Source organism: Pholcus phalangioides, unplaced genomic scaffold, assembly GCF_987345545.1.
Source record: "Pholcus phalangioides strain wild (caught in Gottingen) unplaced genomic scaffold, Ppha-v1.0 ptg000028l_1, whole genome shotgun sequence".
In the NCBI taxonomy this organism is placed as follows: domain Eukaryota; kingdom Metazoa; phylum Arthropoda; class Arachnida; order Araneae; family Pholcidae; genus Pholcus; species Pholcus phalangioides.
Genome location: NW_028301618.1, coordinates 9,027,507 through 9,045,753, shown reverse-complemented (window position 1 = coordinate 9,045,753; position 18,247 = coordinate 9,027,507). Strand labels below are relative to the sequence as shown.

The 18,247-nt window shown below is 40.3% G+C and overlaps 2 protein-coding genes and 1 non-coding gene across 3 annotated transcripts in view; 1 reads left to right on the top strand and 2 right to left on the bottom strand.

Annotated features, from left to right (window-relative positions):
- The window catches only part of LOC149067897 (uncharacterized), a 346,496-nt gene that overhangs the window by 47,178 nt on the left and 281,071 nt on the right, over nucleotides 1-18,247 (bottom strand). The window contains exons 13-15 of the mRNA XM_089251976.1: nucleotides 16,509-16,673; nucleotides 10,062-10,190; nucleotides 8,943-9,057 (exon numbers count right to left, since the gene is read on the bottom strand). Coding sequence (XP_089108102.1) covers nucleotides 8,943-9,057; nucleotides 10,062-10,190; nucleotides 16,509-16,673 — 409 coding nt within the window. The remainder of the gene's footprint in view (nucleotides 1-8,942; nucleotides 9,058-10,061; nucleotides 10,191-16,508; nucleotides 16,674-18,247) is intronic.
- On the top strand, nucleotides 719-5,769 carry LOC149067902 (uncharacterized). Its single transcript, XM_089252234.1, has 3 exons — nucleotides 719-1,107; nucleotides 3,139-3,288; nucleotides 3,389-5,769. Exons 1-3 carry the CDS (start codon nucleotides 801-803, stop codon nucleotides 3,619-3,621), a joined length of 690 nt encoding a protein of 229 aa, XP_089108360.1. The 5' UTR covers nucleotides 719-800; the 3' UTR covers nucleotides 3,622-5,769.
- On the bottom strand, nucleotides 9,245-9,317 carry TRNAT-GGU (transfer RNA threonine (anticodon GGU)). The gene has a single exon. It is a non-coding gene; the product is annotated as a tRNA-Thr (tRNA).

Below are 18,247 nucleotides of genomic sequence, written 5' to 3'. Positions count from 1 at the left end.
CCGTTATAACGAACAAGAGACCGGTGAAATCACTTCGTTATAAAGGAATTCCAGTTTATTGAATTTTGTTCCTATGTAAACTTTTATCTGGGAGATTAGAAAAAGAGTTCGTTTAAACGAGATTTTCGCTATAACGGTATTCGTTAAAACAGGATTCGACTAGAAATGAATTAACTTTTGGGTTTGATAATACGATTGAATAGTCGACGTTTGGATGTACCCAAAATTATGTTTTTATGGATGTATTTTGGGTACATCCAAACGTCAATTATTCAATCTTATCGGGATTCGACTGTACGATAATGTGAAAATCTAAAAGATTTGTCATGTTAGATTTTTTTTCGTAGAGTTAATTTTAATCCCCTGGAATTTGTGTGCAGTAGTGCTTTATTTATATTCTTCAATTTGGCATACTTTCTAGGAACATTCACTGAGTGGGGACATTTAAGCCAATATCCCGTATTTTTATCCAAGAAATATGGTCAGGATAACTCTTGCACGACCATATATTACCGAATAAAAACAATCACCTTTTCTGTTCGATTTTGAGTCTATATACAGAAAAAAAAACCTGGTTTTCACCTCCTGCTGTTTATATTCTTTTTATGGGAAACAAGACGGAATTTGTATGTCTGTAAACATTACGAATATTAAAATTCTGAGAAAATGGGTCTGACCAGTTCTGAAAACCGTAGACATCACTCATAAAAGTTACCACTCAATCACAGCAGACGACACAAACAAGCCTCGCGAAGTCGGTAGACCACGCTCCTCGTTGTTTGTTTGTTTGTCAACAAAAGATGAAAGACGTCTCGTGTTGCGGTCGTTCCAAGCTATTCGTCGCTGCTCTGAACGTCTCGATATTCGGCACTGGCCTGCTGTTCATCGCCTTCTCCACGAATCACTGGCTGGAATCTTCGAGCGACGATGACCGCGGCGGAGGACCCGCGGCGAAGACGACGAGCACCTCTTTCGTTAGGCTGGGCCTGTGGACGGTTTGCTTCGAGGACTATAGTCATCCGACGAGCCAATCGGACATCGTCTACGATGGTTGCCATTTCATAGTCGGACACAGATACAAGGAGATCAGATCTTGGCTCTATCCAGGTATGTTGGCGCGGCGAAATCGTGCCAAGCATATTCACATTTACTCTTAGAAACTGACACAAACAATGTTGAAGTACATGTTACAGTAGCAGTATGAGCGGTGGCGTATGTATGGGGGGGGGGAAGATTAGTAGGCTGTAGTCCAGGGTGGCAAGTGTGATGAATAAGTGTAGGGGGGGGGGAATTAGCAGGATGGGAGAAGAGCGGTAACCTTGGATTGGTACACCCCTGTCCCATCTCAAAGGATATGGAGGTATTGTTAGAGACGTGCTATCCCGCTTAGAACTCATTTATACTGATGGGCGGAGACAAAAAATAATTCCCTGAATCTAGAGCCGGCGAGAGTCTGGTGCCAACCCTCTTAATGTCAGTCACATTTTGGCTATGGCTACAAAGCCAAATTCGCTGACCCCAGGGCTTAGTGCAAACGTGCGCCAAGCTAATAGAATTACCCTCTGTATCGATCCGGAGTACCCCGGCCTGTCAACAGCTGGGTAAAACTAACCTGTCTTACGACGGTATGCTGGATGGGAGAAGGGTGGTAAAGTTATAAGCCCACCATAAATCCGCCCCTTCATAGAAAGCAACCAAAAGAGTTATCTAGACCAGTGTCTCTCAACCGCCGGGTCCTCAGCTAAGTCAAACTAGACTGAGTGGCATAGGTGGAGATAGACTTTGAAGTCTGGGGGGCATAGGCATGTTTACAGGGGTGGGCGGCCAAGTGGGTTATAGTGTGATGAAACTGAACTTGTCACACTCGGGATCAAAACGAGAAACATTAACAATTAAAATTTACAGTTTAGAATTTAGCAAAATGAAATTTATCACCACCTATGCTCTCGGACACGATGAGTCAATTACCAAGCCCAATCAATGGAAAGTTTTCTTGGGCGTATTTCGGACGTCCTTGAACCTATTCCATTGTTCCCACATTGAGGAACGACACTTGTGAAGACAGGAACGGAATCAACAGGGGGGAATTAATCCAAAGCCTGGAGGCACAGGCTCCCCAGGCAGAGCCGAGAGCCGACTACATGATCATTAGAGAACATATGCTATCAGGAAGTGTAAGCCTCGAGACGACCTCATCATTGCGTCTTAAATAGCATCAGCTATAGAGAAGGTGGTCAATCAGTGCCGACCAAGCCAGATTTACATATCTTGCAAATCGATTTTCTTCACTTTGGAAGGATGATGTAACAACATAATGCCAATGCAGGCGGAGCAATCAGGTGGGCATTTCCGGAAGACGTCATGGCATCGCGATCGATGACATCGGTTAGATATGGGATAATTGCAACATTATGGTGAGAAAAATCATTAATTATTAAGATAACAATTAATTAGTAAGCACTTATTTTCAATGGGGTGGTCCCTTTCCACCCTCCGTGGGTCCGTGCTGTTACAGTAGCACAGCACAACAAATTTGGGGAATGAACAGTCAAGAAAATTAGACTACAATGGGGAAGCCAGTAGCCCACTGGTGACGAAACCATGAACTTGCCTCTGAGTATGTGGGATGTATTGGTGAAAAAGGATTAATTGATTGATTGACCGCCCAGAGCTGTTGTACAAGACTCTTCACCTCCTAGGAGGCTGTTTCGTGTCGGAGAGCATCTTCTATTCATTCAACAAACGAAATAATTATATGCATTCTATGGAGACAATCCGTTGGAAAACATTGAGCGCGATATAAAATCAGGATTAACGCGAGAGGAAAGTGAAATAATATAACAACTCTTGACCAATATACGTCTGTTTTTGATGGGACGACATTTCATATTTATAGGAATAAGGCCGGGATTGCGCTACACAAATTTTGTTTAAGTTCTTTTATAAAACTTGGAAAAATGCAACTAATAAGTCTGTTAGTCACATTCACTTGAATGTAACCAATATACTTATCAGTTGTATTTTTTCAAGTTTTATAAAAGAACTTTTATCAAACTTTTATAGTAGCCTAAGAGCATCGTCTGAACACTGTCTCATTGATTAGCTTGACTTAACGATCAGATGTCTCTCTCATTTCAGGTTGGTTCAGCACCGTTCAATTGCTGATGAGCGTTGGCATAGTTTTGGGCTTGCTCACGGAAATCGGAATCGTCTGTCTGTTCCTGCGTGGTTTCGAGAGGCTGAGAGTCTATCTGCTCATAATACTGTTCGCTTTCTCCGCTTTAACAGGTTGATTTCCGATTTCATTAGCTTTTGTTTTTTGATTGGCATTTTTGTTTGTGGATGATATCGTTGATTCTGATATTCCTTTGTTTTTTTCCCTCCACAGCCCTGATGGCGTTTCTCGCCACAAGCGTTTTTGGAAGTAGGTGTTTCGATAAAGCTTGGATACAGCACCCGAACCACAACCATCTTTCCTGGAGTTTTGGATGCGGGGTCATGGCTGTGGTTCTCGGAGCGGTCGTGTCGATACTTCTGCTGAAAGACTCGTATGAAGAACGCAAGCATAGGGCCTCTGTTATGTGGCAAGACGTCAGGCATATGCCTGTTATGCAAGAATGAAGTGTTTCGTTGTTTTTTTTTTAATTGTCATCTATTCGAGAAAGCTCGAAATCGCACAAATCCATTCTAATGCCTCTGAGTAGAGAATATGGCGAAGTTATTTGAAAGACTATAGTTGGTTCTTCCGATGTGGCGATGTTATAGTCGTTCACTGATGAAATAATGCCGTCCCATTGTTTCACCTGATCTGTGTTCATTGTTGTTTTGACGAGTCGTTACCATTATCATCCATTTTCGCCTCATTACATCGAGGATGATACTGATATATTTTTAGACAAGAATTCTCATATATATTAGCGTTGATATTTTTTTTGACAGTATTAGTTGTGTCGCTATCTATGTGAATGTTCCTAAATGTGATAGTATATCGAGCTTTTCTTTTTGGGTGACGCAGAACAAGACTTAAATTGGTCTTGTTATTTGGTTCACAGATTAAAACAAGACATGGTAATTATCGTTTTTTTCTTTTCGTTTTTGTTGATTAAAATTTCGTCGCCTCTGAAACTCGCTCTCGCTTTTGCTCATACGATATGGTGTTGGTTGCTCCTACATCTGCTGTGAAGAGACACCTTTCAAATTACCAGACGCATTTCCTGTTTATTCAGCTGAGTTGTAAGCTACCCTTTCAGGCTTTCTGGCACATAAAATGCAAATCCCACCAAAAACGCTATTTAATTTATACTGACTCAGCTGATTACAGGCACTACGTTCCGCCACTTTTCACGTGCACCCATTTATCCACGTGAAGTACATTATCTTATTGATGATCGTGGCACCACAGTTAAATTTTACTCGGTGCTACACAGGCTATTTTGGCTTGCAGCGCAACAAAAAAGCTGGCACGGCAGCTCGAACAACTTTGTTATGTGGACAATAGCCCTTGGTTCCTGCTGAGTGATCGCTTCTCAATCTTTCGAGAAGTGATGCATCGCTACCGGTCAGACCATTGAAATTTGTCAAAAACAATGACATTGGTATCGAACAGTAAAATGTGAACAAATCCCTTTAAAAAAAGGATGGCAACACAGTAGTAAAATACCTCAGTTCACCTTGACTTATTTACTTCAGATCTTCTAAGTTACACATTTTTCACTGTGCTTTCGAAAGTGGTCTTGAAAGAGCGTCACATTTATTCTTAAAAAACTTGCATGTCTTCATAATTTGCGTTGTGCATTGTCGGAGAGAGTTGACGGGCTGGACAGTGGCAGACTCCTCGGAAAAATGAATGCAATATATATATTGTGAGGAAAGAAAGAGACAGAAAGGGTTTCTAGTACACTGTTTTGGCCGAAAATTGCTTTTGATACAGAGTCATTTCTGCCATATTGCTTTGGCTTGAGCCAGTCTTATAGGACAGGAGGGTCTCAAACTTTTTCTACCCACAGTGCCCCTTTCCCCTCTATTCAATGCTTATCTGCAGGCTCCCCAGAGCTGTTTAACAAAAAATATTGTCAAAAAACCTCTGTCAGGGTCTCTACAGCACACAGTTTGAGAATTCCTGTTATAGGACGCTGAAACAGTGCTATTAAAATAAAATAAAATTCTTTAGAAATGAAAGTTTTTCCCATAAGGCCATGATTATAGTGTCTTAGGGCGGTACCCTCCCCGTTGTCCTACTCTTTTTGAGTGGGAGCCTTGTGTAAATGACGTGCCATCAAGCCCGCTATCGGTCACTATCGTTCGAGCTGCACGACCAACCATAAAGAAAAAGTCCTGCTTGCCCAGTTGCACATAGGAGACGGTCTGCTTACACTATCAAAGCTTATGTTACAAGAGAGTCGACCCGAGTGCCCACATTTTCAAAGTCCATTGACCATTCCTTATACTTTTACTTGTTCACATCATCGTCACCATTTTATGTCCGCTTTTGGTCATAGTCATCTTTCACTTTGCTATGTTTTAAATGACCATTGCGATTCAGCTCACATTTTTGTATTCATCAAAGCCATTGGTTTTTACAACAAATTATAGTATTTTACAATCTATGTCATTGTTTTTACGTTATACTTACTTTCCTGACAATGTCAAGAACAAATTTTGTCTTATTTTTAATTGATCATTTGTTTTGGCGCAGTTTGACCTAATTGGTTCCTGTGCCAAAGAAAAAAAAATCAAAATCCAATCCAATGATAAAATATTGAAAATGATTAAAATTTTTTGTCGTTTCAAGTTACTCAAGTTAATCTCAGGTAGGATATGACAGCGGCAGCAAAGATACGATATCAATTGTACGAGTCGGAGAATCTCTTCTGCCAAAGAAGCTATAGAAATATTTTATAGATTCAATGCAGACGGGAAACATTTTTTCAGGCAGAGTTTTTCATGTCCATATCACGCCGACGGTTTCTGCATGTTTCTAATGGCGTCTTTATTGCTATTAGACACATAAATCCACTCTACAGTGATACACAGGTATTCAAGGGAGATACACGATCATGTTTTCGTGGAATTTTGATCAGAGAAATGATTAGCATCTCTGTGGAAGCTTCATGACAGTAATGATTAGTTGCTTTGTGACCATGAAACAGTTATGTAGAGCGCCGGATTCATTTTAATTTTAATGGTCTACATCTATGTCATCATGGAGACCACTATTGACGTGATCACTGACTACAACTTGGGAAATTTTTTTTTTTAACTTTAATTATTACTGCAAAATTGGCAGTATCCCCAGGAAACACCATACATTGATCAGTTAAAGAATTCTCAATTACGATTTAGAATCAAATTTACCCTATTGCACACTCAGCCATTACACACAGTATTAAGCAATCGTTCAATACTTTTTACTATGTTTTATATATATTTTTGCGATATCGGGGTGTCTGTTCAGCTCTTTTCGTTGTTGAACATTAATTCTTAACATATCCATCCATCCACTTTTTTTCTCCAGCTGTTTGCTGATTTGTTCATGGTTATCAAAAGTACAGTTACCCACTACTACGAAACCACATATGCACCTTGTCCATATTCCTCTGCAGAACCTCTAACGAATCAGTATATGTTGGAATGTGCATATACGTGTAGTGAAACCTGACGTGAAGTTTGTTTCTGTGTAATGCTTGTTATATATGTGTAGTGCCGCTATATGCTAGCTGTTGTTTTAACTATGAGTGAAGTGTAATGATTGAATAATTTATTGTTGTAGGCCTGTTGCTCTCTATGGGGAGATCGGCTTGTATTTGCGCCTTTTACAGTTACCTACTGTAAAACATTAACTTCCTTACGAAGGTTTTTAATAGCTGGCTGATGCGGAGATATATTTTTTGGAAAGAGAGAAAATTAAACTGCCTCTGCAGGGAATCGAACCCACTTCCTTTCACTTTCTGGGTGAAGGCCCTGGACTACAGAGGCAACGAATATCTCAATCTTTCCTTGAACCTTGTGTGCACTGAACGGAAAGTGAAAGGATGTGGGTTCAATTCCTCGCAGGGGCAGTTGAATATTTTTGCTCTTTCCGAAAAATATATCTTCGCATCAGCAAGCTGTTAAAAACGTTCATATGGATAGCGAAGAGTGACATCATCCACGGTTTAACTTCCTTGTTAACCAATCTTTACCATAAAATATTTATTTTACGCAACAATTATTTCTGCACTATTAGCGATGGTATTAGGAGTAAATGCGATTAATACAGTTATATATGCAATACTTAAACAACAGTTAATCCTTGCTTAACAAAAAAAACAATTATGAAAAAATCTTTAATGTACTTACAGACAAAATTAAGTATTATAAGAAAAATTCTACTTACGCTGTTTGCATTAAAATACTAAGAGTAAATGCGATTATTATACGTAACTAAAAAGCAACTTATTTTTATCATACTATCATATGATACCCTTATTTACAGCTAAGCAATAACTAAATTATTTAATCTTATCGATCTCATAATTACCTGTAAGAGGTCTTATGCATTCTTCAAAATTCTTTCCTGTATTGAATCATGAGTATATTTTTTGGTCTTAGATGTTTCGACCTTTCATCACAATTGCATGGCGCCACAATATCTTGGAAATGATTAATGTTCGAACTCTCAAGCCTTTCACGTAGAGTCTTTTTGAAGTTCTCTTCACATATTTGTATATCGATTCTACCTTGAGTTCTTCATGTAAGTCGGTAACTTTAAAATATTTTGGAGCTCCGGTGAATCCTAGAACTCTGAAATACTCTTGTAATGTATACATATTACCCTTGGACGCATTATGCTCAAGCAGGAACTGCGTATAATGATGACGGATGAATTACTTGGGTATACATCATTATACCTTGCTCTTTAGGCTTAATTTTGGTCCTCGGATTACAGAATCTAGCAATTTGATCTAAGTTTATCGTTGCATTTCAAATTCTGTTTGAAAGATGCCTTTTAAAATTAAGTCGATTATCCATAAGTATACTCCTAAGTTCTTGACGCCGTCTGTAGGATGTATTGTGTGACCCATGATATTGATGGAGGTATTTGTAAGTAATTTTCTGGTTGAGAACCATATGAATTCTCATTTCTCAGGGTTGAGTTTGGCTCTGTTGAAATGATTCCATCTTTTGTTGCTTTGTGGAAGCTTCATGACAGTCGGCTTTGTGGAAGCTTTATGGGAATCGCGATTGGTTGCTCTGTGGATGCTTCAGGAATGCCATGATCAATCATGTTGTGGGTGTTTCACGTTACTCCTGATTTGCACCTTTGTGGAAGCTTTATGCAACTCACACATTAGTTGCTTTTTGAAAACTTCACTAGAGTCATGATCAGCCACCTTATCGAGTTTCGTGAGACTTTTTACTAGTGACTTCTTTCTCCCATGAAAGCTTCATGCGAATCATGAATGGACATTTCGAGGGAGCTTTACAAAATGTGATGGAAAAATTTTTCTCTCGTAATATAATGATGAGACTTTTTTTTTTTAAAATAATTTGCGATGTTTCCGTTGTTTCACTTTCATGTTGCAAACAAGTGAAATTCTAATGACTAAGCTATTGCCCTATTCCCATCAAGAAAACTAATTTGCGCGTGAAATACATTTGTATGTTGCCATTTGGACAGTTTAACAAATGAGCCGAAGCCCAGCTATTGTCCATGGCCTCACCTTTCAACAAAAGCATTCAAAATCAGAAAAGTTAAGTATTAGAAATAGTATTTTAGGATTTGTAGGTTGCAAAAATTATGAGGTGAAGAAGCAAAGACAAAGGGTTTGCTGCCTTATTCGGTGGCATAAATACAAACGGGTAAATTCAGTGCTACGAATCTGAGCCTAAGTGTATGTTCTTAACAAAAGCTTTGGATTGTTATTCAAGGCCGCACATCATTAAGAAGTGGAAACACTCACCAGGTATTTGGTGACTGGAGCAAACAGAAAGTATGTATTCCATCGTCTCTAGAGGTATGTTGCCATCCATGACAACTATTGGGGCTTTAATTATGACTTCCTCATATTGTTGAACCTAAAGCAAGAAACAAACAGAATGGTCATGACATGACGCCTCTTATGTGTATAAGGGTGGATCAAATGTAAATGAAGCGGGAGTCACGGAATGAAATGACGTGGTTTATTTCGAACATAATATCTAAAAAGGAAACAGTTATTTTCCGGATATTATGCTGAGGTGAGCTCGGAAAGAAAAGTCATCATGTCTCCGCCGGGACTCGAACCCAGGCCTCTTGCATACCGGGCAAGCATGCTACCATCTACACCACTGGAGACACATGAATCTGCCTCTGAAGCCATCTATATCTCTATAATATCTAAAGTTACACAAGCTCTGGTCCTACTGTTTCACCAAGTGGTGAATACCCTACTCGTTGAAGTCCTTTGGCCGAAATCAGAACCAGTTTCGAACATTGTCCATGACTTCATTGTCCCAAAAAATGGAAACCCTTCATTGAATTTTTCAGCAGAACAAAAGTGTGGAAGTCGCATGGCGATAGATCCGGACTATACGGCGGATATTAAACTCGCTTCTCCTTGAGCTCCTGAACCATGGTCAAATGTTCAACGCTGCTCAGTACTGCAATACCTTGCACTGTTTGCATGCAGCAATCAATGCCAAATAACCTGGCCTATTCTCCTTGGGAGCGGTTTTGCTGCATGGCAACATGGAGACACGTACGGCTGCTCTTATACAGAAAACGTGGGCAAAATTTCGGTGGGCAGTGTTGGAACTCACATTTTTGGCACACTGAAAAAGGCATTGAAGGGTTTCCATTTGTTGAGCAGTGAAGTCATGGACAATGTTCGAAACTGGTTCTGATTTCAGCCAAAGAACCTCTATGAACACTGCGTGGCAAAACAGTGGGACAAGTGCTTGTGTAACTTTGGAGATTGCGTTCGAAATGAACTGTCATTTTATTCCGTGGCTGTTGTTCCATTTCCATTTGATCCACTCTTATATTTAGCCTGCTGAGGTGATGACATGAATGTAATGCCGCTGGAAATGCAAGCGAATACCTGATCGGCCGTGATGTGTCCGTGGGCGTTCATGTCACCGATCACGAAAGCGCAGTCTCCTCTTTTTTCCAACATGACTGCACACGAGGCTGTTCTGATGTCTGGTAAGATGCTGATGCCAACGGTATCCTGGAAAGGAAGCATCCATTTAATGTAATATTGCTTGAAGGTTTGATCTACCAATCACCAGATTCCGTTGCAACAAGCTGCAGTTAGTAAGAATAAGTCTGTATCAAATGAAAAAATCTATTACAGCGAGTCTTGTGTCATGGACCTGAAAGTCTGTCGATGGCCCTGCTTTTTTTTGTAACAAGCTTATTCCTTCCCTTCCCAATCATATTCCTTCGACAGATTTTGACACAAGTGGAGTGTTCCAAGTAGGCTTTACGTCACTTTGTAGGAGCTTCCCGAAAGTCACCAGTGGCTGGTGTGTGGTTGTTTGGGAACGGTCGTTCGAAGGTTTGTGGCTTTCCATCTTCGAGGTTGTGGAATATGAGCCGGTCTCCCACCTGGAATAATCTCCCCACAGAGAGCAGGTGAACCTTCAACGCAATACGTACAATAACACAAAAATTCGAGCATCTGCACATTTTCATTTCAAATTCCCCAGAGGTACGCTTACGAGGTGCATGTACGGTCAAGTATTAGCAGTCGTTTGATTCATCGTAGTCACTAGTGGTCACTCTATGAAAGCTTCATAAAATTCTCTCTCTAGTGGTTGCTTCGTGGAAGCTTTAGAATAAATCGCTCGCTAGTAGTCGCTTCATGGAAGTTTCACCCGAATCACTTGCGGCTTCGTAGAAGCTTCATGATAGGCACTACTAAACCATACATGCACCTCGTCCGTATTCCTCTATGGAATTTCTAACTAACGAGGGAATGTGTTGTGAACCCCCTAATGTGAAGTTTGTTTCTGTGTAATGCTGCCATGTGGCATCAATTTTTCTAACTGTGAGTGAAGATTTCTATCGTTATAGACCCGTTGCTCGCTGAGGTGAGACACCGCCTGATCGGTGCGCATTGGCGCTTCGAAGTTAGGAACCACACAGAAAGCCAACCTCAGCCGACCACCCCTGCGACAACGGTGGGGTTCGAACCCGGGTACTCGTGATGCGAGTTCGTCACTGGCCACTCGACCACCACAGCGGCGCATGATAGTCACTACAGGTAGCTTTGTTAAAGCTTCACGAGAGTGACTAGCGTGCTTCTAGTCGCTTTGTGGGAAATCGTGAGAGTTACCAGTAGTCGCGTAGTGGTAAATTCCAGTTATGGATCGTCGAACAAAGGCCGTAGCCAGGGAAGGGGGGGCTGGAAGAGGGGGACGATGCCCGAAGAAAATGATACACCATTATTTATATATAAATTATTTGCTAATATATAGAGGGGGGTGCATAGCAAAGAGGGGGGTACGGCATTTTACTGGCGAACCGCTGATCCTAATGGTTACTTCCAATTAGAAAAAGTTTCCAAATAACGTAGTACTCAGACATGTCATTCATATTTCAAGGGGTTGTATAGTTATTGAAATGAAAAAAAAAAACCTAATTTTTTATACAGTCCCCAAAACTCAATTAGAGAGTTGTTGCTCCGTCTCTTCTGATGCCAACAAAAAGAGTTCCATTTGATCAATTTTTGTCGCACCAAGGTCATTTTCTGCACACGAGGACTAATTAGACTAGGACCTACAATTGGCGATTCCGAAAGGCAGGCTTGTTTTTTTTTTTTCCATACTCATAAAGAGGTTGGTTCGTTAACCCCCTCGATGGGGATACTCCCTGCGGTAGCAATTTTTTTTTTTTTGCGGTCATGTCACCGTTTCTGTTGTACCCCTGTGTCAGGAAAGTTTTCTGACGAGGACGAACCGGGTACATCGAACTCACGACACCTCCAAACAGCCTTTGGTAATTTAGGCGAGTGTCTTGGCTACCGCGCCCAAAAGAATTCCACGTTTTTAAGTGCAATATTCGCCGAGATACTCGAAAAACGGAGGAAAGTTTGGAAAAAACTGCTCTAAAATGCGGCTAAACCGTTTGACCCGCGTTTTTTTTAACGCTGTTTTCTTCACAAATTTCCCCCGTTTCTCGAATTCGGAAATCTCAGTGGATACTGAACTTAGAAACGTTGGATTTTTTTGTGTGTGTGTTGGCATCGGGAAGAGACAGGGCAACAACTCTCTTATTGGGTGAAATGTTAATTATGCATAAAAACTTTTATCATTTCAATAACTATACAACCCCTTGCAACACTACACGTTATTTGTAAACTTTTTCTAATTCGAAGTATTACCTTTAGGATCAACGGTTCGCCAGTAAAATTTACTATGCGCCCTGTGTATATCATATATTATATGTATCTACAGTCGATTCCGCTTGTAAAGTTGTCGCTTAGAACGTCTTCCCGCTGAGAACGACTTATTTTGTTGGTGTCTCAACTTTGTAATTAATTCTTATTAAGATTTCTCGTTTAAAGCGCTTTCCCACTTGCAACGTTTTTTATGACGGGCTGTTGAACAACGTTATAAGCGGGATACCCCGTACATGTTCTCCATACTACCACCCCCGAAATAGGAGTAGTGTCGCTGCGAAAGAAGTTCCTGGCTACGGCCCTGGGTCGCACGTACTACGGGAGATACACTTGAGCCACGTTCGGTTCCTTCATGGAAGTTTCATGAGAGTCACTAGCGGTTACTTCGTGGGAGTTTCACAAATCATGGTTGGGTGAGTTGCGGAAGGAATTGTTTTTGCAAAAGTTGCCAACTAAAGCCAAAAAATAGTGTCTAAGGTAAGTAAAGTTGCCAATTACAGCCAAAAATTTTTTTTATGGCGTTAATTTATGCCATGAGAATGACATCAATTTTTGATTTCAAGAACTCAATCGAGCCTCGTTGAAAATAAGGGGATAAACAGGACATTTAAAATGAAAAAGTTTGGACGACCAAAATTACGGTAATGTACCGTAAAAATACAGGTCACATGGTCAACAATCTACACAAGTTTCTAGCCCCGCGGGCTGAAAAGGTTAGTCCTATGCAGTTTAACCAATTCATGCACAAAGTTGAAAGAAATTTGGATTATGTCTATTTAACGAATCGGCGATAAATCTGGTAACCTTGTCCTAACCCAGTGTTTCCCAAAGTGGGCATCACACTTGGCCATTGGCGTTCGAGCTGCAGGACCAATCGAAAGGAGGAAGTTCTGCTTGCCCAGTTACGCATAGGACACAGTCGCCTCACGCAATTATATCTATTATTACGGGAGAGTCAACCAGAGTGCCCACATTGTCAAAGTACATTGACCATTGCTCACGCTTTTACTTGTTCACATCATCGTCATCATTTTACGACCGCTGTTGGTCAGAGTCATCTTTCACTTCATGACATTTTAAATGACAATAGCGATGCATCTCGCATTTCTAAATTCATCAAGGCCATTGGTTTTTATAACAAATTATAGTTTTACAATTTATGTCATTGTTTTACGTTTCATGCTGCTTTTTATCATGCGCTTTTTTAATTTTGTGACATGACAAAAGGACAATCTTCTTTTTTATAATCATGTGTTTTGGCGCAGTTTGACCGAATTGGTCCTTGCGCCAATAAACTTAAAATCCAATCCAAAGTGGGCATTATTCCCCCTCGGGTGGGCGATGGAACGATCCAGGGGCGATATGAACTACGAGGTTAACGTAGAAACATATGGACTCACTTGAGTCTGGGGGCGATGACAGAAAAAAATTGTCGATGGCACAAAACGTTTGGGAAACTAATGTCCTAACCTAACCGCACGTTAAAAAAAGAAAGAAGAGGAAAAAGAAAACTTATGATAGATGAGATAGTTTTTTTTAAAGAGTCCGCTTTTCACCCTCATCCTACGTGTTCTTTTTCGCTCTTACATGTATATAGTAGAAAGATACGCATCACACAAAGAAAGGAGGGAAAGCAAAAGCAATTTCAAAGCTTAACGATGGTGAAGAGAATTTGCTTGAATTCATTGCACACACTGGAGTTTGGACGTATTTTTACGCCCGTGATCGTAAAGAGGTTAATGACAGAGCACTTGCCCGAGCTGCGAGAGGTTAGGGGTTCGATTCCCCCGTAGAGGCATGTGAATTTTCTTCCCGAAAAAATCCATCATTGGCATTCCAATCATTCGTACTCAGTATGAACATCGAAAAGTGACACCATTTCCCTCTATAAATAACTATTTGCTCTAAAGATTTACGGCAGCCCTCAATAGTTAAAGGCCCGCTGGAAACATATTGATAGCATTTCAGGTGCCACCAACGATATAATTAAGCGCTTCGTTATAGAAATAATATGCCAGTAACCGATAGCCTCGTCGGATTTTATCGTAAAAATTTCTTTGCCATATTTTTTTAAATGAAAATGTATCATCACTTTTTTATTCTCGCAACGGTTATTTCCTCGGGATACGAACAATTTCTTTTTCCCGTGTTCCGTATTTTTTTTTTTTTTGGCACCGAGCCAAACGCCATTCATGTTATTGTCGTGATACGAGAAAGAAAAATGTAACTCGCCCCCTTTTTTTTTTATGGAGGCGTCAAAAACTCGACTCAAAAATATAAAAATGTCTTTTTGTGTGTGTGTGTTCAGTAGAGACGATGTGCTCCAGGCTTCGCCATTTTCTTTCTTTTTTTTGGGGGGCTGGGAGGGGGCCCCGGTGTCACGAGACTCGTGACAGTCATTCTTTGTTATAGGTATAGTTATTTTTTTTTTAAAAAAAAGAAACCATTTTATTTTTATTCTCTTATCAAAAACTAACCGATGGCATCGCACGAACTTGGGTCACGGTGATAAGTTCTGTCCCGTGATTGGTTGGAAGTTTATTTTTTATTTTTTTTTACTTGGGGTGTATATTTGATAGCGTTACGTATGACTTTATGACATCGCTGATGTAATAAAGATCGCAAAATTGATGTTTATTAGAAAATGACTCTTTCATTGAGTGACGCTAATCATAATCTACTGCAGAAATCTCGAAAATGATACCGAATTTATCGTCTGCAAACAACATCATTGCCGTCAGGTGTATCGTCTGCTGGACGACTGATTGCCGCCAACTCGACGATGCAGGGTGTATCGGCTGCATGTGACTGATCGCCAAATCAACGATGTCAGGTGTATCGCCTGCAGATGACTGATTACCGCCAACTCGACGATGCCGGGCATATCGGCTGCAGGTAACTGATTACCGCCAACTCGACGATGCCGGGCATATCGGCTGCAGGTAACTGATTACCGCCAACTCGACGATGCCGGGTGTATCGGCTGCATGTGACTGATCGCCAAATCAACGATGTCAGGTGTATCGCCTGCAGATGACTGATTACCGCCAACTCGACGATGCCGGGTGTATCGGCTGCAGGTAACTGATTGTCAAATCAACGATGCCAGGTGTATTGCCCGCAGATGACTTATTATCACCCAATCAATGGCATTGAATTCATCGTGTGGAACCAGATTTTTGTCCAAAGATGGACGTCATGTTTATTCTCTAAAGTTAACCATTTCCGAATCGGCGACATTAGCTCTGTCTTCCTTAACTAACTGATTATTACTAAATTAATGATTTCGTTCTGATCTGCTATTAATGAGTTATTGACAGATTATTAACATCGGGCTTATCGTCTGCAGCTGATAAACGGACGGCAGGTTTATCTTCTGCAACTGATAAATCGGCTACTGCTGGTTTATCTTCTGCAACTGATAAATCGGCTACTGCTGGTTTATCTTCTGCAACTTATTGATTATCACTAAATCATCAAAGGTTAATTGCCTAATTACCATTAATTCAACGACATCAGGTTTATCGTCTACAACTAAATCAGATATTAGTGATTACCAATGCAAAATCACTAACGTCGGGTTTGTCTTCCGTAAAGGACTGATAATCACATCATCAAACCAACAATGTTACGTTTATTGTCTTCGGCTAATTGACCATTGCTTCATCATCGACAATGGTTTCTTCGTCTACAGCTAACTCACTATTGTTAGATCATAAACGTTTTTGTTTTGTCGTCTGCAAATGACGGATTACCGTCAAGCCAATGACCGCCGAGCTTTTATTCTTCGACGGTTGACTGCAAATGACGTCGAAATTTCGACTGAAAATTCCTGATTAGCCGCAGAGTTTCAGTTTCACATTTTAGAAAACTGGTGGTTCGTATGCATTTCCCCAGTCAGCCTTTCTAGGTGCCAAATTAGTAACTGGAATATTCATTTGCACGTAATTTGCAAAATAAGTTTGCATGTTCCAGAAAATTTTCCTAGAATGAAGAATTTAAACTATGAATGCTCTTTCTGCGGACCCTAAGCCACTAATGACATTACTCAGACGAATAAACTGTTTCATTCATGAAATCAAATTTTACCAATAAACGATTATTCCAACATAATAAAACATATACATAATAAAACATACAAACCATATGTTTCTCCATTTTGGAAAGTACCGTGACACCATTCTCATCGTCGCCGACGACCGATATGAAAAGCGGATCCGCGCCAACTCTCGCCAAGCAATCGGCCATGTTTCGCCCAACTCCACCAGCCGAAACTTCAATCTTTCCAACTTGCGTGCTACCATCAGTCTACAACAAGAGAAAAATAAATAAATAAAAGTTTTTACAATTACTGTACCATGCTGCACAGATAATTAAAAAAAAAAAACATAAACAAATATCGCCAAGATGACGAAATGTCACCAAACCAAGCGATATTCAATAACTGTTTGTTGAATGTTCGTGTTATTGCGGGGATATTACAAACGTGATCATAATCATAACCATAGAAATTTCTTACGCCCTCTCATGAGTAACATTTAAGAAGAGAAGATAAAAACTACGACCGTTGTTTATTTGAAACTTCCAGACGTAAAAGAAACTTTCCATTTTTTTTTGGAAGGGAAAAAAAGGAGATATAAATCATTTTGAGCGCATTTATGGAGGCCATTAAGTATAATAATGGCGGCAGCTGTTGTATTATACACTTCAACGGGAGAAGTTGGAAGAATGTACCAAATTTGCCCCTCTCGAAAAAAAAAAAATATTATTCCTTCCGGCGAAGTTTTCAACTACGTTTAATGACGAGAGAAGGATACAATGTGGGTTATGTATGTGTGATACATTAACTTTATTACACTGCCGCCATGTTGGAAAAAAATTCGGAAAATTATCATCTATCTCGCTTTTTAGAAAGATTATAATTGGCTCGCCATCCAGGAGGATTCAAGACGGAATGAGATAGATATGAGGAAAATATACTATTTTGATACGTTTCGTGTGTTCGATTTTTGTGGATGCAGTGCTATGACGGTGGTTAATGAACTGCAGATAGACATGCGCTGCTCGGCGGCAGTTTTTCAAGTTCTCAAGAACTACAATCACGGAAAGAGTCACTTCAGCAGATGCCCCTGGAATACACTCGTTCATTCTTTTTCCTCAGTTTATGGTGAATCCAATCTCTTATTCGAGGAGTCGTGGATAATTTAATCTGAAATAGTTTGAATAAAACCTGCTGAATTGATTCGAATGAATGCGGTCGGACATGCAGGGCCGTCTCAAGAGCATCATGGGCCCCCGGACCAAGAGGTTTTTCTAAAGCCCTACCTGGCAAATTCTCAGAAATTTCAACCAGATCACATTTTTGTGAGGCCCGGGTAGGCTTATGCGTTAAGACGGCACTGCTGACATGAAGAGTCATGTTTCTATACATTTGAATCGCTGCTATCTCGTTACAATGAGTCACATTTCAACTTTGAACGAATGCTGTCTGGTTAAGAAGAGGCATATCTCAACAGCTTTGAACGAATGCCTTCTGGTTAAGAAGAGACATATCTCAACTGATTTGAACAACTTCAGTCTCGTCTAGTCATGAAGAGTCACATCTCAACTGTCGTCTAGTCACGAAGAGTCACATCTCAACTATCGTCTAGTCACGAAGAGTCACATTTCAACTGTCGTCTAGTCACGAAGAGTCACATCTCAACTGATTTGAACGAATATCTTCTAGTTAAGAAGAGACATATTTCAACTGATTTGAACGAATATCTTCTAGTTAAGAAGAGACATATTTCAACTGATTTGAACGACTTCCGTTTCGTCTAGTCACGAAGAGTCACATCTCAACTGTTGTGTAGTCATGAAGAGACATCTCAATTGATTTG